This window comes from Neospora caninum, chromosome IX (genome assembly GCF_000208865.1).
Source record: "Neospora caninum Liverpool complete genome, chromosome IX".
In the NCBI taxonomy this organism is placed as follows: domain Eukaryota; phylum Apicomplexa; class Conoidasida; order Eucoccidiorida; family Sarcocystidae; genus Neospora; species Neospora caninum.
In genome coordinates, this window is record NC_018390.1 from 4,434,587 (window position 1) to 4,458,219 (window position 23,633).

The 23,633-nt window shown below is 53.5% G+C and overlaps 3 protein-coding genes across 3 annotated transcripts; 2 read left to right on the top strand and 1 right to left on the bottom strand.

Annotated features, from left to right (window-relative positions):
• Positions 1-525: 525 nt before the first annotated feature.
• NCLIV_043785 (hypothetical protein) lies at positions 526-5,351 on the top strand (the record flags this gene model as incomplete). Its single annotated transcript, XM_003881298.1, has 4 exons — positions 526-3,691; positions 4,331-4,438; positions 4,943-5,048; positions 5,183-5,351. The coding sequence occupies 4 exons, from the start codon at positions 526-528 to the stop codon at positions 5,349-5,351; spliced, it is 3,549 nt and encodes a 1,182-aa protein (XP_003881347.1).
• Positions 5,352-8,195: 2,844 nt separating this feature from the next.
• On the top strand, positions 8,196-10,816 carry NCLIV_043800 (hypothetical protein; the record flags this gene model as incomplete). Its single annotated transcript, XM_003881299.1, has 5 exons — positions 8,196-8,306; positions 8,576-8,759; positions 9,345-9,536; positions 10,077-10,144; positions 10,769-10,816. The coding sequence occupies 5 exons, from the start codon at positions 8,196-8,198 to the stop codon at positions 10,814-10,816; spliced, it is 603 nt and encodes a 200-aa protein (XP_003881348.1).
• An 11,092-nt stretch (positions 10,817-21,908) lies between these two features.
• On the bottom strand, positions 21,909-22,988 carry NCLIV_043810 (srs domain-containing protein; the record flags this gene model as incomplete). The annotated part of the gene is made up of 1 exon (XM_003881300.1): positions 21,909-22,988. One exon carries the CDS (start codon positions 22,986-22,988, stop codon positions 21,909-21,911), a length of 1,080 nt encoding a protein of 359 aa, XP_003881349.1.
• Between the last annotated feature and the right edge of the window lie 645 nt (positions 22,989-23,633).

The following is a 23,633-nucleotide window of genomic DNA, read 5'->3' on the forward strand; positions in this document are numbered from 1 at the left end:
GAATCGATTTTCTTCGGTCAAAAGTGACACAAAATCCCAGCGCATGTTTCCCTTGTCGGAGAATTCTTTTCTCCTGGTGCTCGTGATTTGTCGTCTCCTCTCTGCTCGTCTTTTGTTGCCTTGCTGCTGCACTGTGTCTCGGCCGCTTGATCGAGCGACGTGACCGTGCTGCTGTATGGAACTCGGCGTTTTCTGTGTCTGGGTCCTAATTTCTTCTCTCTTCGGTTGTTCTGCCTTCTGGTTCTTCTCTCTTTTTTTCTTTGGTGCACTTTTTCCCTTTTTTCTACTCGGCCCCTTTTCTGCATCCGCCCGGCCCTTCTTAAACCGATTAGGGGTACGGAAACGCCGACCTCCACAGATACAAAGATCTGAACCGTTTTACTCGAGGTGGAGACCCTTTTTCACGTACACGCTGAGTATGAATGGTGCAAATGTCTCTGTGTAGATTTGCATGTGCACGTACGCAAACACGTCTACGGGAATGGCGTGATGGCGTTGTCGCTTTGGTGGCGCTCCCGCATCAGCATGGCACCCCGTCCTCCGTTCAAATCACGGCGGCTGTGCGGTCTCTCTCACGATCGACCTCCTCCCTCTAGCGGCCACTCATTCCTCTCTTTCTTTTCATCGTTACCTTTCTCCCTGTCTCTCCGCCCTCGGCGTTCGACTGTCTCACGCTTCTCGCTCGGCCAGTCAGGCCGTCCGGCCTCGCCCGCCGCCTATCGCTGCGTCCCCGCCGCTTCTGCTTCACCTTTGCCTTCTTCCCCTCTCTCCTGGTCGTCTTCCCCTTCGCCATATTGTCTCGCTTCCTGTCTGTCTGCTGCCTGGTCCCGGTGCTGTTTTGTTCCCCACGCCTCCACGGAGCCACCGTCTCTGTGGCGACGCGCTGTTTGGTGTTCTTCTCGGCCGTGTCCCCGATCCTTTACTGCACTTCCTCCATCTTCTTCGGGTTCTCTGCCTTCCCCTCTTTGGCTCCAGCTCTCTTCGCCGCGCGCGTTCCGCTCTCAGTCGTCTCTGGCTCGATCGTGCCGTGCACAGGTTCCCAAGGCGCCTGCGGACTCGCGAAACGGGGGCGACTGCCGCCCACTGGGCAGAGACAGTGCCTGCGGGGCTGTACTTGTCCCACGGCTTCGGCGGCGTGGTGAGGGACTGTCCGACTCGCTTGGCACCTCACGAGACGGAGCGTCCTCCTGCACTGCGCCAATTCCCGGAAGCAGCGCGGACGCACATTGTGCGCGCTGCGGCGTCGCCTATAACCTCAGGGAACGTGCAAAGAAGGGTGAAAGCCAGGAAGCGGAGAAATGTGGAGACCGAGACGCAATGGCGACCTCACAGCGAAACGGGCGCAATTTGCCTCAACAGCGCTGCCTCTCGCACACCATCCCGGATTCAAACGCAGTGGAGACCGGTGATGCTGCATGCGTCTCCACTCAGAGCATCCCCTTCAACTCTTCCTTACCTGCCGCTTCGCGCCGTCTCGCTGCGCCCGCTTCTTCGTCTTCTTCCTCTCCCTTCTCTTTTTCCTCTTCTTCCTCTTCTGCCTTTCCCTGCTCTGCTGCCGCCTCTTCCTCTTCTTCCTCTGCTTGCTCTACTGTCCATGCTTCCTCTCTCTTCTCGACTTCCTCTTTCTCTTCTTCCGCCGCCGCTGTGTCCTCGTTCGCGTCGCTTCAGGCCTTTTCGCCCGTGGCCGGACCGGAGTTGCCGGGTCCGCCCCAAGTGGAAATTCGCCGCGTCGTCGTTTTGGACAAGTTGACTCGATTTGAGCTCGAGCTTGAACAGCGCCTCAAGGTGGTCAGCGAGCGTCTCCCGAAGGCCGCTCAGGCAGAAAGGCTCTCGCAAAGCCAGGAGAGCGAGCGGAGTCCCGGCAGCCCCTTGTCCTCGCCTACCACGTCGCCACGCTCTCTTCCTTCTCTGTCGTCTCTCTCTTCTCCCTCTCCTCCTTCTTCTCCCTCTCCTCCCTCTTCTCCCTCTCTTCCCTCTTCTCCCTCTGCGTCCTCGTCTCCTCCCTCTGCTAGCCCTGCGCATTTCTCGTTGTCTGCGTCGTTTTCTGGGGATGTCTCTTTGTTGGGAGGGCGGGGCGAATCCGGCTGCCCTCGCAAGACCCCGGAGGCCAGCAGCCTCTCCGCGGAGACGTGCTCGCTGGCTGCGCAGCTGCGAGAGCAATTGCCGCAGGCGTACGCGACTCACGTGGACCACGTGCGGAACGTGCATGAACTCGTCCGGCAGCTTCAGGAGGACTGGGGCGTGCACACGACGCTCATCAAGGCTCGGAGCTTCGGCAACACTCTCTCCAATGGCCGACGCGCGGTTCTGCGGAAAAGCGCCTCGTCGGCCTTTCCGCCCGACGCCGTGATCGCGGCCGGCGGCGACGGAACCCTCCTCGAGGCCGCCTCCTTCATTGCGGCGCTCGAAGATCGCCGGAGAGACAAGTTCCACGTGGAGAAGGGTGCCGCAGAACCAGGCACGGAGCACGGCGAGACAGACGGCGCGAAGGATGCAGAGGGGAAAGGAGACGAGAACGAAGAAGGAGAAGAGAACGAACCCGAGACAGGGCAGGCGGAAGCGCGAGGCGACGAGAAAGAAAGGAACCGGGCGAAGAACGAGACGCGGAAGCAGAGAAAAAACCAAGTGCCCTTCTCGCCAGATGGAATCTGGCTGCTCGGCTTCAACACCGATCCTGTGCGGTCGGAAGGGAAACTCTGCCTCGCGTATCGGCCGCCAAAATTCCGTCCCCGATGTGACAACGCAGCTGGCGTGGAGTCGAAGAGTGCAGTGGAGGCGCAGTCGACGCATGCGGTGACGGAAAGGCACGAAGCCAGGGAAGGAGGGAGCACACAAGCGGTTCTGCTTTGCGCGTCGTCGCCTTCCCTGTGTCGAGGCGAAGAGGGAGAAGCGGGGGGACGCACGCGCGTGGCTTCCGTCGATGCGTCTCCTCGTCCATTGGCTCCTACCCCACCCAGTGGAGATGTCTCTTTCTCTTCAACTGCCGCCACTGCATGTGTCTCTCGCGTCCTCTCCCCAGTCGATGGCGAGCACTGTGTCCAGGTCCCCGCTTTCCATCCTCGCTTTATCACGCCCCGCCGACCTTCCGGGTCTCACTCTTCCTTGCCGTCCGGCTCTTCCTCTTCCTTGCCGTCCGGTTCCTCTTCTTTGCCTGAGTCCGCTTCTCAGGCGTGTCCGGGAGGTTCGGACGAGGGAGGGAGTGACGGGGGCATGGACGACGGTTCGCGCTCCAGTCGCGACTACGTTCGCGCGGTTCTGCGGTACGTGATGGACGGCCAGGGCGTGGCGATCTGCCGCCAGAGAATTCGCGTCGAAGTCGAGTACCCCCGCAAGCAAGAAGCGCACATTCTGCAGCGGGTAGAGCAACAGCGCCGCGAGCACACAGGTCTCACGTCGCTCCTGCCGCTCGAGCGCGTCGACGCGCGTTCTGCTTCGCTGGCCTCCGAGGCTTGCGGGCGTCGCCGCGCCTCTCGTGCGGGTGAGCCTGGCTGTGGACGGGGCGGAGACGAGAACGCATCCAGCGGAGACGAGAGCGCGTCCGGCGAAGTCGTTCGTAAGGTGCTCGGCGTCAGCGCCCTCAACGACGTGTTCATCGGCGAATGCGACAGTTCACGCACGTGCTACGCCGAAGTGCGAATCGATGGAGGCGAAGCGCGGCGATACAAAAGCTCTGGTCTGCTCCTCGCCACAGGTGAGAGAGGCTCCACAGACCTGGTCCGCGTAGAGCGCGCGACTGCAGGTGTCCAACTCACACACCAAGAACGGGGCTTCCGTGGCCTCACCCGAAAAAAGAAACGAGACCGCCATGGAGACAGCAGACTCGCTGATGCGGCCGGGAATGTAGACATGTGTGTGCTTGTATCCAGGGCGCGTTTGGGAGGGGAAGAGGAAGAAAAATGAATGTGCCTGCCGACCTCCAGCGTCCATGTAGTCGCCCCCTGTATACCTTCTCAGCCAAATCGAGAAGCTGCTGATTTTGGTCAGTTCGAGGTCTTGCTGTGTCGTAGGTATGAGGAGTCTTTTTGGTTCTCTTAACTTCGTTGGTGCATGCGTCTGTCCTGCAGGTATTCTTCTGGCTCTCGCCGCGTGCCTTCACATATATATATATATATATAAATATATTCGTATTCATGTCATCTGCATGTTTTCTTTGTCTCTGTGTGTCTGCTTGTGCGTCGGAGGAGATAGAGAGAGAAGGCCCTGTCGCATATCAAAATGCGTATAGATGTGTACCCGAACAGACAGACACTTGTAAGTAGAGATGCATGGAGAAGCGCGTTGCCGAATTCAGTACGCAGACATGCGCTTGCGGCTGTTCTCTCCTCTCTAGGAACGGGGTCGAGTGCATGGTCTTTCAACATGAGCAAAATTCGGACGGAGCAAGTTAAAGCCGTCGCGGAGGAGCTTCGGCGTTCGCTCAACCTTCCTTTCGACTCAGGTACACACGCGCTCTGCGCTGTCAGTCTCCACGTTCTTGCTCAGCATTCGCTCTCTCCTTGTCCCCGCGTTGTTTCCTTCCTCGGCGACTGCCTTGCTCGTCGTACACAACGCGTATTCCAGGCTTACCTCTTTCTGGATATATGTATACCTACGCATAGGCATCCATACATACACGTGCATAGACGTAGGTAGCTGCGGATGTGTATACGCATGGGCGGGGTCTGTTGTAGCTGCAGGTGTAGCGGCATTGGGCTGCTGTCTGAGTGATTCTCGCTGTCTTTATCACTTTGTCCACTTTCCTCTCTTCATCTCTCTGTAGGTCTCCCGTGTGTATGTAGTGCACCAGTCTATCGTCTATCTCGCGCCCTCTGCTTCCCGACTCTTTCCCGCGCACCTGCTTGCCCTTCTCGCCCTCGTCTCTTTTCGCTCCAAAGTGCCAGTGCCTGCCTGGTGGCTCTCCGCCGTGTGCCTGTTGTCGACTGCTGCGGTATCTCGACTGCAGACACAGTGGACTGGGAAGGCGTGCGAGAGCGAATCAACCATCAGCTTCTGTTTCACCCGTCGATGCCCGTGATGCGCTACTTTGTGCGCGAGCCGATCGAAAACAGGTGAGTCTCCGGAGAGACGTAGCCGCCCAGAGAGAAGAGGCAGATCGCCTGCAACCGAAAGCCCGTGCTGTTCGTCTCGGGTTTCTCTCTCGCGCTTCAGCGCTGTCTCGCCTCTCTTTTCTCTCTCTTTTCAGCATCTTCTCATGCTCAGGCTGTGCAGGGATCGCCCGCCGCGTCGATGTCCAGGCCCTCTCGCCAGACGCCATGGTGGCCATTGACGGCCTTCTCTCCTTCCCCCTGCCTGTCGGCGTGAAACTCGTTCTCCACATCTCGCCCTTCGATGCCATTTGGACTGTCAAATAAACGAGTCCATCTTCTTGCCCTCACTTCTCTCTCCACACCTTCATCTTCTCATATATATATATATATATATATATATATATATGGGTCTACGTCTACTCCGTATATACATATATATATATATATATATATAGGCGTTTGAGTGTCGATGTCTGCGTTTGCCTGCATCGGTGATGTTGGTCTAACGTGCCGCTTGTTTTTTTTTGTAATACTAATTTCGTTTGCAAACGTTTCAAGTTTTAAAAAACTATAAGGAAATAAAATCTTTGTGTGCTGTATGTTTGTGATCCCCGGTTTGTCAATCGTTTCCTGTATCCTGAGGCGTGCAATTCGTCACCAGGCTGTCACTCCCGAGAAGCACAGGTACAGCTGTCGAAGTGCACACGCTCAGGTGTGCGCTGGCAGCGGCTGTCCCCGCATACATGCGGATCGTTGAATCTCTATCATATGTATATATACAACGTAGATATACATATATAGAGAGACATGTTTTTAGAACTGTATCCATGTGTTTGTGGGTGGGGATATGTGGGGGAGTCGGGGCATGCACGTGTTGGCCGCCGCATATTGCAGACGTGAACGCCTTTGCTGCCGTGCACTTTGTTTCTCTTTTCCTTTCCCTGTGCGGCCTTTGAAGTCGAATTATAGGCACGAGTCGACAGCGACTTGCTGTGTCTCCCGATATATATTTATATAGAGCATATATATACATGTATGTAGCTGTGTACGTGCGTATGCGTGGAGATGTGTTTGTTGAACGCCTCGCTCGATTTTGATGGTGTCTCTCCGTCGCCTGCTCTTTCGCTTTCGCAGGCAGTCTTCGAAGGTGGCGCCTCGGCATTTGCGTGGGAATCCGTGTATGCAGATAGATGGTATCATTGACACAAGACGGGTGCACGCACATCTGTGTGTCTCTCTCTCCTCGATAACAGTAATGGGTAAATCGCTGCAGGTTGCGTCGAAGCCTGAGAGGCGCCGCATCGCGTTCCCTCTCGCGTTTCCGCTCCTAGGTTCACTCCTCTGTCTGTCGTTCTCTCGAATTTTTTGTCCCATAGCTTGCTCCGGTAGTGAGAAGCGTTTTTTTCCGCGCGCGAGAGAGGCGCGACGTAGAAGCCTTCTCGCGTATGAGTGGGTAACGCCGTTTGGATCCGAGACTGCCTGAGAGCGTCGGCGAACGTTTTTTGCGAAAAAGGAGGAAAAGTGCCGTCGAAGGGCCCTCTCTCTGCCATGTTTCTCGGAGTTTTCCTCATGGCCGAACAACGGAGACACTTAGACGCTACAGAGCACGCGAATCACACTTGCAGGACGCCTCCTCTCCCAGCGAACACCAGGCTCATGCCGCAATATGCAGGTACTTCCACTCTATATTTTTAAACTTGTGCGTGAAGACTGAGGTAGAGAGAAAGACGCCTCTCTGCGTTTCATATGTGCGGCGTATGTACTCGGGGTCCCTCGGCGCTGAGCAGGAAATCTGTACCTGAATATTGCTCTATAGATGGATATAGCTATCGAACGATTCCCCGACATGCAGTGAGTGCTAAAGGCAGACGTAGACGATAGGCTACGCATCGATATCTATGACCATACATAGGCTGGGAATAGGTAGAGAGACGAATTTCTAGCCCTTCCGACATGCCATTTGTGCGTCTTCGAGTGGAGCTGTCGCGTGGTGTCGAAGTTGAGCAATTTAGGGTTAAGTCCGAGAGCTCTGAAGATCGTAGTCACCGGACTGCGAGAGACCGTTTGACGAGAGAGCAGTCGTTGTGGCCAAGCCGAGCTGCCAAGGTGGTGTGTCTCGACACCAGCGATTGGCCGCTGGGTGTGTGAAAAGGAAAACGTGAAAAACGATTTCTGTGGGCAGCACGTTCCGTCCTTGAATCAGCACAAACGTCACTCTCTCCTGCTTTTTGTGGCGAGACATTTTCGCTAAAAAGAATTCTTCCTCGCGGTGCTACAACGAACGCGCCACGAGGCCTGCTCCGCGGGCGCGGGCGACGGAAACGAACACGTCGTCGCTCATAAACTTCCCCCCGGTCTCTGCACGAAAGGAAACCCGCGAAAGAGAAAACGAGAGAGGAAAAAAGCGAAGAAGAAAGAGAATGGGCAAGAGAGAGAATAAAAGGGAATACGAAAGGGAGAATATACAAGACAAAGGAAAGGAGCAAGGTAGAGAACACGAAAGAAAGCGAATAAGGGAGGGGATGAAGGGAAGAAAGAGGAAAGGAGAGAGAAAAAAAAAGAGAAAGAGAATAGGGGCGAGAGAGGACAATCCCTAATAAAAGTGAGAGGGTAGAGTTGCCGTTTGGATGAAAAACCCGTTATCTTGGAACAGCCCGACGCTACAGTTCATGAAGCGACCGGGGTATCTCTCGTTATGTCGCCGTTTTTGTCTGCATGCAGCTGGCACCAAGAATTTAAGAACACTGATGGGCCGCATTTCCCTCTGCCGATTTTCCTCTGTTCTTTAAAAGATATTTATGGATATCCACATTTGTGTCGGACATATCCTTCTCTCGCTTCTCCACTTTCTGTCTACTTTCCTGCTCTCAGTTGCTCTCGTCGTGTTCGTGAGTCAATTGCATGCGCTGTCAAGCGTCGCCCCAGCGTGTTGTTAGACAGATCATCGACCTGCGTCCGTTCCTTTCTTCATCTCTTTCTTTTCACGGACTCTCTCTCTTTGCTGTTCCTCTCTCTTCTGCTCTTACGGTCCTCTCTGTCTCCTCCCTTTGCCCGTTTGGTCAGCCTCTTGCTGTTCCGCTCCCCGTTTCCCTTGCTGTCGGCTGTCGCTGTCTCCTCGCCATTTGCCGTCTCTAGTTTTGCTGCTGTTCCTTTTTTTCTGAGGAGAAGATGTTCGTCATCTCTCTCCTCCAGGATGCGGTCTCCGTCCTTCCTGAGGATCAAATGAAAAACCAGGAAGAAGTCCTGCGCCGAGCCATCGAAGAAAAATATCTCAACAAGGTTAGCGTCGAGACAGCACACCTCCAACACAACGGCCATGCGCCTTCCTCTCCTCTGCTTCGTCCATCTCGCTTCTCTTTTCGCGCCCTTCTTTTCTCTCACCTGCGCGAGTTTACTTTCTTTTCTTTGGGCCTTCTCTCTCATGTTCTCTCCGTTATTCTCTCTCTCTCTCTGCTCTTCCCCCTTCTCTTAGTTCCGCTTCCCGTTTTACCCCCTTTCTCTGTCTCTCCTTTCACTCTTCCCTCTGGCTGTCCTTCTCTCTTGTCTAGGTTGTGGCAAACTGCGGATTGGCAGTTGCCTTCTACGAGCTCCGTCGCATCCAGAGCGCCACGATCCGGTCTGGAGACGGCAGCGCCCGCTACAAAGTCGAGTTTGCTCTCGTTTTTTTCCGGCCTTTCCAAGGAGAAATTCTCGAGGGGACCCTCATGCACTCCGACACTCAGGGATTGAGAAGTACGACAAAACAGACCAGAGAGTGTCTCTTCCGTCGGTTCTAGAATTCCTCATTCGCCTTGTTCTCCCTCGTACTGCTCGACCACTGCTTCCTCTCCTCGCATCCGCTGTGTTGCCTTTCCCCTCTTTCCTCTCTGTCGCCATGCCTTTGTTCGACCGCGGCTCCTCTTCTCTCTCTCTCCCCTCGTCGGCGTGTTTCTGTCCTGCGCCTTTTCTCTCGGCTTATTTTCTTCGTCGTCCTCTCGGGCTTCGCGTGTATGTGGTCGCTCGGCGTCGCTCCTTCTTCGCTCTTGACGAACCTCCTGCGTTGTCGCGCCTCTCTCGCCAGCGTCGTTTTCTTACTTTTTGTGCCGTGGGTCGTTTCACTCCTTTTCCTCCCCTCGAAGACGCTGCCGCCCCTCTGTCTCGGCCCCGGAAACTGCCTCCTCCTCGGCGATTTTCTCTCCCGTTTTCCCCCCATTAAGGCTTGGAGAGTCCGCGCATGTAGCCCCGTCTCTCTCTCTCGCGTGTTCTCCATAATTTTTCGTTTTCACTCTGTCCTTCCGTTCACTCGGTTGTTCACGTCTCTCTCCTGTATCTTTGCAGTCTCGCTGGGATTCTTCCAAGACGTTTATGTGCCCGCCGCGGCGCTGCGAGAGCCGAGAGGCTTCAACCCCGCCTCCGAGCGCTGGTGGTGGGGATTCGAAGACCACGAACTCGAGTACGGGCCGCTTCAGCAGGCGATCCGGTTCCGAGTGCAAGAAATTCGCTTTGACCAATCGCTCGCCGAGGGCGGCGGTAAGCAAGAGACGCAGGAAAGAGGAGAAAAAGGGGGAGATTAAGAAGATCGAGAAGGCGAAGAAGAGGCAGAACAAAAGGAGATTAAGAGGAAAAAGAAGAGGGTGATTACGAAGAAGGACACAAGGGAGGTTAAGAAGCGAGAGATTAAGAAGAATGGGAGGGATATTAAGAAGAAGAACAAAAAGTGAAGAAGAAGGGCAAGAGGAAGAGGAAGGTAAGAAAGCAGTCGAGTACGAAGAATAGGGATAAGCTGACGAAGCGCAAGAAAAAGGATAGGCAGCAAGCGAAACGGGGAAAGCTGACGCGTAGATAGGCTTGCAGTTGTGTCTCGATGTTTATCTTTGTTTGCAAGTGGGAGACTTTGCGTCTCTCTGTGCGAATTGAACAAGCAGGTGGTTGTCCATGTCTGTCCTTTCTTCGCGTCTTTCTTTTTTCTTGGCTTTGCATATGGCAGTCCATGTACGCGTCGCCGTTTCACGGGGTGTTGCGTTCGGGCCCGTCCGCGTCCCTGATGCGTTTTCTCTTGTGTCCCCACAGGAGGCGCAGGGACTCCGGAGCTGGTCGTTGGAGGGGAGCGTGCGGGCGTAGCACCCATGGTCGTTCTCGTAAGTCTCGACCTTGGATCAACTGGCTGGGAGTTCAAGTGGGGTCGACAGATTGCGGCGGCAGTAGATAGACAGGCGACTAAGAGAAGGCGTTTCTTGTCTGCTTCAAACATGCAAGGTCTTCGCTGTTGTTTCTACGTGAAGACGTCTGACGAACTGGAGGAACGGAATGCAGGGGGGCGGAGCGCGACAAAGGCGCTCCTGGCAGAGACAGGGGTTGCCACCGGCACACCAGAGAGGGGGGTTGCCACCGGCACACCAGAGACGGGGAAGGCGGAAAAGAAGTCGTCGGGGGGACGAGTGGACTAGTCGAAAGAGAGCGACAGAACTCGCGTTCCTATGGCCGCAACGGGAAGAGGTTCTGAGCGGAGGTTTTCTTCTTGTGCAAACGGCCGCGCACAACGACGGTCGCGCGCCTTTCCGCTGCGTTTACCCAACGCGGAGGAAGGACAGGAACTCAGGATGGAGAGAGGCGGATATCGCAACAGAGGACGGGGGCTTTCCGGTACTCTTTCGCCCGTCTTTCCCTCCCTCCTTTGGTTCAGGTTTGTCGCTTTTCCGCATTTCGTTCGTGTGGTCCTCTCATCGCGCTCCTCTTTCCGTTTTGCGCTGGTTTCCCTTCAGGGGGCTGTCGACGAGGACGGGCTCGGCATGAAGGTTTGGTGGCAGTGACATCGCTGCGCTTTGGATCTTCGTTCCGCGTTCCTTTCCCTGCGTGCCCTCTTCTCGCACCGGTAGAGTGAGAGGAACGGCGCGCTCGCGGAGAGACGGAAACACGAGGCAAAGAGTGACACTGTCGTCGAGGAGCGAGGCAAGGGAGATCAGCGACGCACCTTCTTTTTCGTCGCCAGCCTTTGACCGAACGAGTTCTCCTGGACACGGTGTACGTACCGCAGCATCAGGGCACACGCTTTGGGGGGGAGAGGCAGCGCGCCTGTGGCTCTCGGCGTGCCTGTGAGTCTCCGCAACGTTTTGTTTTCTGCAGGTTTCCAGCTGCAACGCAGCAACCGCAGGCTTGTCTAAATGCCTGCCGGTACGCGGGCCTTCGCAGCGTCGCCGCTTTCTGAAGGATTCTGCTCTCGTGGAAATGCACCGTCGTGTTTCGCTCGGTGCGGCTCCTTCTCTCTGCATCGATCTGTGTGTGGATGTGGGTGCTTACACTTTTTTCGACATGGGCGCGCTCACATGAAAAGGCTACATGCGTGCCCGTGGCGATTTCTGGTCGGCGCATAAGCACGGGGTATCTCTACACAGAGCTATAGCAATGTGCTATCGCAATGCGTGGCGAATGAGATCTTTATCATCCAACTGGTTCTTTCCGCTGTTGCTTTATCAGGTTCACTTGTTCCGCCCAGAGTCATCTATCGTCTTTTCTCATTTGGTTCTACTCCTTTCTTCTATCAACTAGCTGTGCATATACATATATGTATATATATATATATATATATGTATATATAAAGAAGACTCTTATATATATAGATGCATTTGAGGAGATGTACGTATAAAAGTATGTATACAGGAAAGAGGAACGGTTGGATGTATAAACGTCAAAATTGTTGTCGCCGTCTTTTTTTGAACGGTTTTCAAGTGTCGAGGTTTCTTGTTTAAAGCCCTGTTGTTTGCGCTCTACGGTGCTCTGGTCAAGTGGCACGTGCCTGCCTCGACAACGAAAAAAGGCGCGCCCGAACGTGGCCGTTGCAAGTGGATGCATGCGGCACGTCGCGGCAGTTCGTCTTTGCCCGTTCTCAGAGGCGACGCTCAGTTTCACGAGCCGCGCTTCCCAGGACCGGCTTTGGTTCACATAGCGCTACGAAAAATAACGGAAACCGGCCAGATAGCGTCACCCGCTCCAGCCGCACAGCGCACATCTGCATGCACCGATAGAGGGCGAATGTGACGCCAGAGCCGGAAACCAGCAGGGGCCGAAACGGGTTTGGTAGCAACGGCCAAGAGGAAAGGGAAGGACACAAGCAATCTCGCGCATCGGCGCTTGTTGACAAGGACGCACGAGGAATCCGGTGCATGCACACGCGGGAACAACCACTACACAGCCGCTGAGACAGCCGATTGCCTAAAGGGCCTTTTCGCCAAAGCGCCTCGCGACAGCACTGTGCAGATCGTACGCGGCGTTCAAACACTTACAAATATGTTTATATATACAGATACATGCACGGTGATTCGCAAAAATATATGAATGTAGGCGTAACACAGGGATGTCCATATCTTTGTGCTCAGATCGCGCTCTTTCACTCCATATATATAGATCTTTACATCCATGTGCTTGGAAGCACAAGAAACCAAAGTACTCATCGGAGGGAGGCGGGAGAAAACACCTAGTAACAATTTTCCCCTCCTTCGTCTCGTTTTCCATCTCATTCAATGAAGGAGGAGAAGTAGTCCTTGGCGTATGCGTAGATGTCATCCTAAGGCGAAGAGGCGGAGCAACAGAGATGGAGCAACAATGCCAAGAATGGGAGGATTCGCACAAACACCAGAGTTCAGATCCTCGGCGATACTCCCTCCTGCTGCAGCTCTTTCCTCTTCCTTCCCTTTTCTTTTGTCCATCGTCTGTCTTTTCTTCTCCCTGTCTTTCTCCTTTTCCTGTCTTCCCTTTTCTGTCGTCTTCTGCTGGGGCTTCGTTCGCCTTCTCTCCTGCGTGTGATGCTATTTCTCGTTCCCCTCGATTGGAAGATTCTCCAGTCAGCTTTGCTGATTTCGCTTCGCCCTTTTAGGGCTATCCATGCGGTTTCCTCACCGGGCGATTGACGAGGACCGCAGCGGCGAAGTCGTTAAGTACAGCGCGCAGCTCTTCGTGGTCTTCCACGTACTTCCAGTGGTCCTGTCGCAACTCCTCCTGCACGAACCCCAGCAGAGAGACATCCCTTTCAGATCCCTTCAGGGACCGGAGAAGGATCTTGCTACCCGACCGGACAGAAACGGAGTAGCCGAGAAGATTCTCTGCCCTCTCGACGTAGTCTCCGAGAAGATGTGATCATATAAAAGTACTTTGATACAACCTTATATATATACATGTTTATCTGCCTTAGTATATATATTGAAGTTATATATACGCACATGTATACAAATCTGTGTTGTGGTGTTGGACGTAGATGCTTGTGTGTCTTGTCTTTTTCCAGGTTTTCCTCGAACGCGCACTGTTCTCCACTTCCTCGTTGCTTTGTGCATGCAGTGTCGACGCAGCGTTTATGAGCCTTGGAGTGTCACGAGGGCGTGTCAGTCCAGGCACGGGTCGGTTCTTTCATTTGTGTCTCTCGGAAGGCAGGAAGGGAACAGCATTTGTTTCGACGAGTGTGACTCTGACCGAAACGGAGCGCGTGCACGCGCTGCTCGGTATGAGGATGTACGTGTGTTGCCTTCATCTGTGTGGTGTTCGTACATTCCTTCTTCTTAGACTCTCCAGCTGTTCTGTGTCGGCCATGATCTTCTTAAGAGTTTCGTCTTCGGCTAGCAAGCGCTTCGCTGCCCCGGCAGCCAGAGGGAGCCGTGGACCGTTCCTTCGCTCTTTCGCCTCTTTCGCAGCTTCAGGCCTTGCCTCTTTCTGTGGTCTCTCCGCCTCGTCTCCGCCTCCTTTCTCAGCTTCCTTTTTCGGAGGAGGGGCCGAGGGAGAGGAGGTCGAGGAGAAAGGGGAAGTAGACGAAGCTGAGGAAGGTGGGGGAGCAGGCGACGATGCCGAACCGCCCTGTTCGGCAGGAAGAAGAGAATCCTCCATCGTTTTCGTGCTTTAAAGACGCCCAACGCGGAAACAAGAGCGACAAGAAGAACCAGAACGGCTTCCTACACGGACAAAGACAGCCGGTAGACGGCGATGTCCGCAAGAACAGAAGACGTGTAAGCACACCTCGTGCATATATATGTATATATATATATATATATATGGGAACAGGTTCTTGCGCATGTGCACACAATTGTACTAACTTGTGTGGATATTTCTATTTGTGTGTTTGTATAGCAGAGGGACAAGAACTGTAAAAGACAAGTTCTATTTGTTCCCGTGTACAGCTGGATGCGTGTGAGTGGAACCGGACGCTAAGAAGACCAGTCGAGTCGCTGTTGAGCTGTGCCCGTCTTTCCCCTACAATTGTGCGCCGAATTTGTTGAATTTCGAATTGATAAATGTCCAACTAGGCGGCGACGCACTTGCGTGTTCTCGTCTTCACACAGAAGTGCTGTCTTCGGATCGATAAGAAAGCAAAGAGCAAAGGAAAAACCCACAAAACAAAGGGCATGAAAGCGAAACTGGTTCTTCCCGTGCTTGTGGCTCTTAAAGCGGGACGTGCGTCAATCGGCCCGCACGCCCCGCTGCCGAAAAATCAGCAACAGCCCCTAAGCTGCTTGCCGTTGTGGCAGCGACTCAAGAGAACATGGAATGCCTTTGTATGGCCACGTCGAAATGCCGAAACTGAGAGAACAAACAGCGCACAGCTACACGTAAACACAGGCTTACAGACACAGATATATGTATGTATGTATGTATGTATGTATGTATGTATGTATGTATGTATATATATATATATATATGTGCTAGACGGAGGTGTGTGTCTCTTTCTGTGCAATTTATTCTGATATCGTGGAGGAAGTCTGGAGAGACGATAAAAGAGAAAGCGGAAACAGAGGAGGCCGAAGAAATGGCAGTGCCTCGGCGTCTTCAGAGCCATGGAGAACGCCGCAAGATGTGCCTGGAGACTTGCTGTGGAGGAGAGAAGAAAAGGGTGAAGAGGCGTGTTCTGTTTCCTTGATCCCCTTCGCAGTGAGTGAGTTCCGTGGCCGTTCTTCCTTTTGTAACGAGAGACAGGGAAAGGGGGGACCGGGAACCTACTGTTTCACTATGTTTAGACTCTTCCACAAAAAGGCAGAGGGCCTGCTTCCCTCCCTCTGGAACTTTTTCTTCTCTGTTGCCACATGCCCTGTCTGCAGAGGAGAGAAAGGGAGAAACCTGGGCCAAGAGCTTCAGTTTTTCTTCGTTGTCTTCCGCTTCGCGTTATGCGCGTCTCGACTCGCGTTTTCCACGCATAGCAACTCCGGGACGCCAGGGGTACCCACCTTCGTCCACGGAGCAAGAACAGACAGAATGTGCGCCTATATACATGTAAACAAATATGTCGAACTCTGCGGAGGTCAATATATATATATATATATATATATATATATGTATATGTAGACGTCTGTGCGCATCGATGTGTTAAATTGAAACAGAAAACACCATCTGGCTGCTCTCGTGTGTGGTATGTTCGATGCTTTTCTCAGCCGCTGTATACGGATAGGAATGCCAATCAAAGCGTCAGGTATGCGCAAACGTTTCCTGAATTGCAGTGGGAATCTCTCCCCAGGAGAGAGGCGGCCAGGTACGGGTCATCCAGTGAGAAGTGTCGCCGAGGCTGGTGGGTTTTCTGTTCTTTGCGCGAGGATCGCAAAGAAGACCCACCGAGTGGCTCCGCGGGAATTGTGGAAACGCCTCTTTTATCCCACTGCGATTGTAGCGTGTGTTGAGTTTCGCAAGCAGAGGTACGAACGGAGCAAAGAAAAACCTGAAACTTGTTTTCTTCCCTTTCTTGCTGACACAGATAGAGTTCCTGACGCATCAGAGAAAAGTCGCACGAGACACAGCGGACGCGGGGTTCGCGTCGTGCGGCCACGCTTTTTTCCAGCAGCGAAAAAGGGACACAGATGGCGGCAAAGATCGACACGAAGCTCCTAATCCTGCAGCAGAGGAAAAAGAGACCACACTTCCCTCTCTGCCTGGGAGAAGCCTTGTTGGGAATGGGTCCGGAGACGCGGGTAATTCCTTGCAGATTGTGAGGAGGCGAGCGTCTTTTTTTGCGTTTCTCCGTCGACCAAGTGGACGCGGCAGAAAGGCGCACACTGTAGAGTTGCATCGTGACCCACCGGCTCAGCTGTAGGGGGGTTCAGATGGCAGTCCGTTGTCTTTCGTGTTCCACCGTCGATTTTTGGCAGCTCGTTTCCCCGACAGTCGCTCCTTCTGCGACTTTCGGCAGGAGGAGAACGCACGAAACTCTTTCTCCCGGTCGCTCCTCGCCGGACGGTAACCGTGCTAAGAAGCCACGTGCGAGAGCAGTGTCGATACACTTCAGGAGAGCGCCAGCTGCGCCTTCGACACACTTTTCTCGCTTGACTGTCGCACGGAGGAAACCAGCCTTTGCTTTTTGCGTTTTCTGTCTCCTGGAAATGACTTCTGTGGGTTGCGCTGCAGACAGGATCTGTCCGAAAGATGGCACCGGCAAGTGGCTTCCTTTTCCCTGCTGTGCCGTTCCCCATGGACAACGGCTTCGCTTTCCTGAGGTGGATGCACACCGGAAAACCCGTGGCCAATCGGAACCGCGTTCTCGGTCTGTTTCATGTGGCTAGGAAACGGAGGAAGAAAGGCTCGGCCCGTTCCAGAATGTCTCCGATGCAGCTCCTATTGTCCCTTGTCTCGCTGCTCTTCTTCGCGCCTCCCGTCCTTCTACCCGTGCCGCTCGTTGCAGTCTCCCACGGGACGCCTACAAATACGCATGGCAGATGTACGGACTTCTCACGCGTTTTTCGGTCTTCTGCTCTTGTTCGCCATCGTTGTCGTGGCCATTTCTTCCCCCGGTCTTCATCGTTTTCCTTTCTCTTTCAACGAGACGGAGAGCGCCCCAAAACATCTTCTTCTCAGTCCCCCCGGGCGGCACTAGCTCGACCCTTTCGTGCCGCGGAGGAGACCGTCGGCGCTCCACGCGAAGGGGAGCAGGAGAAAGGCAAGCTGCTCTGTATGCAAGGGGAGGCGTGGAGTGAGGCACATTTAGAACCACCAGACGTAAATGTTTGGCGGCGAACGGCGATGTATAATCACACTGGCAGGGGCTCGACAGGAAAAGGAAAATCCAGCTACTTCCAACCTGCTGCTTCTTTGCGTACAAAGCAGGGGAGAGGGCGAGTTCGGGGGTCTCTCTGTGAAGCGTCCGGTTCTCTTCTCTCTCCTCCCGGCCTTTCTTGGTTCTCTTTCTTCTCTGGTGATGGAAGGCAAAAGCAAGCGGGAACAGCACAGAGGCGAAGAAAACAACCAAAACACCAAACAGAAAGTCAATATGAAAGGGCGCAGGAAGAAACGGGAACTGGTAACGAAGAAGAAAAGGAAGGAGGACACGATGATGAGAGGGGGACAGACGGAAATGAGGACGGAAATAAAGTCACGAATACGGAAAGGTGCATAGGCCGTCTTAGCCTACCGAGAGAATTAGACACAGTCGAGGGGGAAATAACGGATAAGAAAGGACGGTCGCGACTTTGGGGACGAGCAGGGAGACAGCACAGGCGCTCTTCTCGCCTCCACTTCAGCCGCAGCTGTCCTGGGCAACCCGTACAGCCGAGCAACGCCATCTTCATCTGTCTCTTCTTCTCTTCCCTCTTTTTCGTGTTTCTTGCTCGTTCGCTTCAGCTCTGTCGAGCTTGTGTGTTGGGCAAGGCAGGCGTGCCTACGTGGGGGAGGGACTCTGTTGCTCTCTACTTGACGAAAACTCCTTTTTGCTCTTCCTCTGATCCGTCCAAGCCCTTGAGTCTCTTGTCTGGTTTATCGCCTCCTCTTTCCGAGGTCGTTTCCCCATTCGTGTCGCAAACCGGCCGCCCTTACGGGGCGTGGCAGGATCTGCTGGATATACACCGCACCAGGCTCCTCCGTTTCGTTGAGGAGAAGGACGGGTTCTTGTTCTGTCGGTCGGAAAACTCTCAGGAGGACAGAGCTACACCGGCAGCCGTCGGTCTGGACGGGACCGGAGGAAATGATAAATGGCAAAGCATAATAGAACAATCGCAGGAACCTGGAACACAGGAGAAAGCACGAGAAGATGAAGTTTCCTCTCTGGAAGATCGTCTCCGATGTCTTTCTCGTGCGTTTTCAGAGCAGGTGTCCAGGAGCTTCGCGGAACTGGAAGCGCATATTTTAGAGAACGAAGAGGTAGCGATGTGGAAGCAGACAGCTGAGAGAGGAGGAGTGAAGCAAAAGATAGGAAGGCGACGGGACAGAAATGGAGACACGAATGAGCCGAAAAGGGTCCGAGAAGAATGGAAGCTTGCGAGGACGTTCAGTGAAGCAATTCGCTCATGGAAGAACGTCTTTCATCTTCTTAATGTTCGTCCCTTCTCCCTTCTTGTGCCTTGTGCTCAGGAGGGTGTCCCGCCTTTTGTTTCTCGTTCTGGGCTGGAACTGCAGGCAGAAACGTTATCGCGCGACTTTTGTGAATTCTCTGCTCTTCCAGCTTATCGGTCATTCATAGAGAGAGCAAAAGATGAACTCGTAACATCTTTCCGCCTCCAGTTTTCTTCTTTTGTTTTTGGTCTGCCGTCCTTCGAGCACCACGCACGAAAACTGAAGTGCGTGTACAGCCGAGCTTTCAAGCGTGTAGCCGAAGAAGCAGCGGCAGCAGAACCACAGAGCGTGCGATCGTATCTTCTCTCCCTTGCCCGGCAAAAGTGCGCATTTTGTTCCCATCCTCTGACTCAAAACAGTGGTGGTCCTCTTCAGCCTTCTGCCGTTGCCTTGTCTGTGCCTAACCTCTCGTATTCACCTCCCTCTTCATTCCCGTGTTTGGGTTGCGTCGAGCGTGAGTTGGACCGAGCGCTGACGCGATTGATCGAAGAGAGAAGAGGGGAAGGACGGGTGACAGAAGAGGGCCGGCAAGCAGTTTCGAAGGAACACAGAAACCGCATTTTTTCTTTTCTTTTTCGGAAGGCTGCTGCCAAGTGGGGACCGGTGCTTCTTCAGTTTGTCTGGTTCTTGGTGAAGAGAAAGGTGCAGAGGGCGTGGGAGGAAAGAAGGAGGGTTAAGAAGAGGGCGGCAGAGGAGTACAAAGACGATGAAACAGAAGGCAAGAAGGTGAATCACGAGAAACAGGAAAGGTGAAGGATGGGCGAAAGCCCAGTGGGGGGGATGGAGAGAACCATGTCCAATAATGAGGCAGCCAGACAGTCGTTTAAAAAGGGAAGAAGTGATGTGAAGAATCTGCTCGCGCAGCGTTTTCCGGGGAGGGTTGGAAATAAGACTACGAAGGACAGATACACAGTGGAGGTCGAAGAGGGACACGAAGAAGAGGAAGTGAATAGTATAGGAAAAAAAAACCTAGTTGGTAAGAAGATGAAGCGGACCAGGCAGGGTCAGGAAGGGGGACGGCGTAAAGGGAGACGACAAAGACCAGATGCGAGGAGCACCGAGAAGACCACGAACGAAATGAAACCGGGAAAAAAGAAGTAATGCTGGCATTTTAATGGTCTCTCGATGTGTAAGATGACACCAAAAACAGGTGGATCCAAAATGGTGTCGATAACCAGCTGCACGGTCTAACAGGCAAGGCAGGAGGGAGCGTGAATCTGTGGCCACACGATCGTGTCTCTCCACAGATGATAACGAAATGAACACAAAACCCAGCACAAGCCGTGCTGTTTTTTCCATCCGAAGTAGTCAAGTAGATTCTCTTGCATCAAAGGGCTCCCACGAAGGAGACCGCTCTACCTCTCTTTGTCACTTTATCTGTATTAGTCGCCGTTGCCCTTTCGCTCTGTCGTTCTGCGTCTTTCTCTTTCCGAACTTCTTCCCACTTTTGGTTCTCATCGTTTCGGTCCTACACCGTGTTCTGTGACTCTCCGCTGCTTTATACTCCTCTCGCCGGTTCGCTGTCGTCTCATCCTCTTCGCCTCTCTCGCCCACCTAAAAACTCTACATTTTCAGAAACAGTACTTCGCACTCCCAGCGACCGCGTGGCTCCATCTCAGACAAAATGCCTCAAGAGACCGAGGTGTCCGGCCTCGCACACACTTGGGGTCACTGAAGAGCACGTTGAGCGGGGCTTTCCGCGGTTGCCTTTCATCATGGCTCCGCCAACGGGCGAATAACACATGGCGCTACCCGCAGCATCAGATAGAAGACTGGGTCCCACCGTAGACGATAGACTCGTTCCCCTTTTTCCAGCTGTGCCTCCATTTTCGAACTGGAAATTTTGCTGTCGGTAGGAGGCTACTTTAAAAACTCAGGAGACAGAAAATATGGAGTGATCACATCGCACAATGAGGGATGCTTCGAAAAAGCCAAAGAGCGCAGAACAGACAGAATGACGCCCGCCACCGTTTCCGGATCCACGTCTGACAGTCCTGCGAAGCGGCACGAACATGGCGAAGCATACCTCGGAACGGTTGTATAAGCCAGACGGGAGTTTCTTCAGGTCTCGTAACGATATGGGACCTCCACCACCTGGCGATGCACGGAAACGGCACCGCTGCGCATTTTCCCTTAAATAAAACACACTCATGACCAACCCTTGCAGGGAGCACAGAGCAGGCATGCAGAGACGGGAACAGAACGACTTCAAAATGAAGAGCTTCCGTTTTCACTATTTTGCACAACCCTGTAATGTGGTCTCCAAGTTCGCTACGTCCTACCCGAAAACGAGTCTTTTGTAATGGATCGGAGCAGTTGGTACCAGAAGCGGCAGTGGATGGGGAGATATCTCTGCGTCTTGCTTCCCTCTCCACTACGTTCTTTTTGTTGCATGACGGAGGCGTACTGGTCAAGCAAGTTCGAGTACAGAGTAGACATCTAGTTGTGAAGGTCGCAGTCCCGAGAGGTCTTACTGTAAATTGCACTTGTCTTCGAGTCATGTGTGCGGAGTTCATATTAGGCAAACGTGTCTGGTGTTGGATAAGCCATTAAGCTATTTGTTTCCTTCGGGGTGCTACGGAACCGCCGTGGCTGAAGAAGCGGCGTCCGGTGCTCTACCATAGAAAGGCTTCCTCAATTCAGAAGCAGGATTCTGCCGCAGAACACCGTTCCGCTGGGGCATCCGAACAGGGTCACTGGAATCAGGACGGCTATTCATCAGGATGACGTAGGACTTTACTGAAGCTGTCAGACAGTCAGGGCTACACTATCAAAAAGTGGAGAAATATTGTGATGGGCACTCCCCAGCACCACAGGTGGGCAAAAGACTTGAACGGTTGTTCGGAAACGCTCCTTCTCCACGTTTCTCGGAAAGAAATCGATTTTTTTGTGTTCTGCGTTGTGGGGCTCGAACAAAGCGATACGTAGCTCCTCTAAGCAGCAACACCCAGGGTCATGCGCGGTAGATTCCCGGAGTACCCAGCTTCTCGCTGATCTAAAAGGCTCATCTACCCCAAAACAGAAATGAACGAACGATTCAATTCATCTACAGTACTGGATGCCGTTAGGGATGAGTACTGCCAGTTGTGCTGTAAGGCTGCTACTTGGGGCAGTGGCACTGCATCAGGCTCCTGCTGGCTTTTTGCCACGGGGGACCACGCCTAAATAAATGCGTTCCGTATTTCCTGCATGACATGAGCCACACGATATGGGCTACTCAAATTCCGCTGTCGGCGGCTGCCAGTTTGAAGGGCTGGGGTACTGATGACTCTAGCGGCATCCGGATGCCTAGCGGCGGAATCTTTCCTTCCACCGCACGGACCTCAATGCACATTCACTACCGTGGGAGACTGCGTGGGGTCTTCCAACAGAAGGTAACTGTCGGAGGAAATAATGAACTTCATGTATCGGATGGACAGACCTGTCTCCATTCCTAATAGTGCAGAACAGCTTCCACTAGAACTAAAACACGAATGCTTTGTAAAGCAAACGATATTCCTCCAAGAAAGAACTCACCTACTCGTACACACCCACAACACACTGCAAAACATATTGCAAATGATCCGTCGAAAAACGAAGCAGCAGTTTCTCTCAGGAGAGAAGCGCTTAGAATGACGTTCAGTATGTCCCAAGAAAGAAAAGCGGAATTGATACCAGAACAAACAATCTGTGGAAGGAAGCGTTCGTAGTCAGTGAACCGGAGGTCTGGGGACTGAGTGTCATCTTCACCTTGCAGGTCGGCAGCGCTGCAGCTGCGGTTTGATCACCGGCAGGAGCCTTCGAAGTTCCGGCGATGTCTGGGTTGCAACCCAACACAATCGTTTCTTCCTGAGCAGGAAAGCCGTCTTCCGGAATCACGAGTTTAGGCGCGTTACCGTTGTTCGAATCCGTTGTCCACCAGCTCGATGTGAAGGTCGGCATGATCTCGGTCAGGTTCACCTCCTTGCAGTCCAATGTGTCGGAGCCGGCGCAGTGGTAGGCTGTCAAAGATTCCTTGGTCGGCTCCATCTGTCCCTCACTGCCACACAGGATAGTCAGCGAGTTGTTCTGGGAATTCAGTGTTACTTCTGGAACGGACTCGTTGCTCTCGTTGCCGTACGCGCAAATGAGGACACCGTTCTTCACAGCCGAGGTCCTGGCCTTGACGCTTACATTCACCACGCACTGTTTAGCGCTACCGTTGTCTGGGCTTGTTTGCCTGCAACCGACGAAGAAGCTTTTGTCAACTAGAGGGAAAATATGTTCGGGAAATACTATGGAGTGCTGCTCATTAGACTGTACCGTCGTTTCCGTCCATTTGGGGATGTTGTCGTCGGTTTTCAGATTAAGGAACTGTTTAATGGGAATTTTCGAGTTCGTTTTACACGACTTCAGGGTCTCCGCAGTGGTGGCCGCAACGCATACGTCCGTTTCAGCAGCGGGCACAAAGTCAAAAGTGGCTTTGGGGCACTGGATAGCGATTCCATTGCTCAACTCTGACAGGGTTGCGGTGTCTGTCGAATCGCTGGCTTCTTCGTCAACGCCTGACGCTGTTGAGCAGACACAAGTGGTCATCTGACTTTTTCGAGTGCAAGTAACGTTTGATGTTTCCGCGGCATTAACCCTCGGTAACCCGCACAGAACTGCGACAAAAACGTAGGCAGCCACCAGTCCGACTGTCGCAAGAGCCTTGTTTGACAAGGCAATCCGACCTTCCATCTTTCACACAGTTTAGTGCAAACCCACGCACAGACAGTCTCTTCAGCGACAAAAACCTAATGTGACACATCTAAAAGTAACCAAACCGGTAACAGGCCAGCTAATCCTAAGAATCCGTTCGTCCTGAGTCATCATGCAACAGCCCAGACTCCGGCAACCTCAGTTCGACCGGTGGCGGTGGCGAACCGTCGGCTTGCCCCGAAAAGCGCCGTGGTCCCCTAGTGGAGCATGCTGCCTGTGCCTCTCGAGCGGTTGTCAATGAAGTCACGTGCAGAACGCAGCCGTATATCTTTTGGCTATGTCGTCCCTCAAAGCGACGTCAAGATTGCCATTGGTCGCAACCTCCTCTTTTCTCCGTTGCTCTCAATTTCCTCCACTAAATTCACCATTCTCAACGAAGGGGGGCGACTGTATTGCGTACCAAGTGCCAGGAACCGCCTCCGGCTTGAGGAACGACCGTCAAGGGCAACCGCGCCCGCCAACGAGGGGGGACGAGCCAGCCACAGTTCCGCGTGCCAGTTGAGTTCCGACACCCAAATTAGCTGGCGGCTCCCCACATTCCACCGTCCCATTTCTGTACATTTCTCAGGGTTAAAAAAAAGGGGGGAGGTGAACCCCGCTGTGCTTCCGATTGCCTCAGGTGTC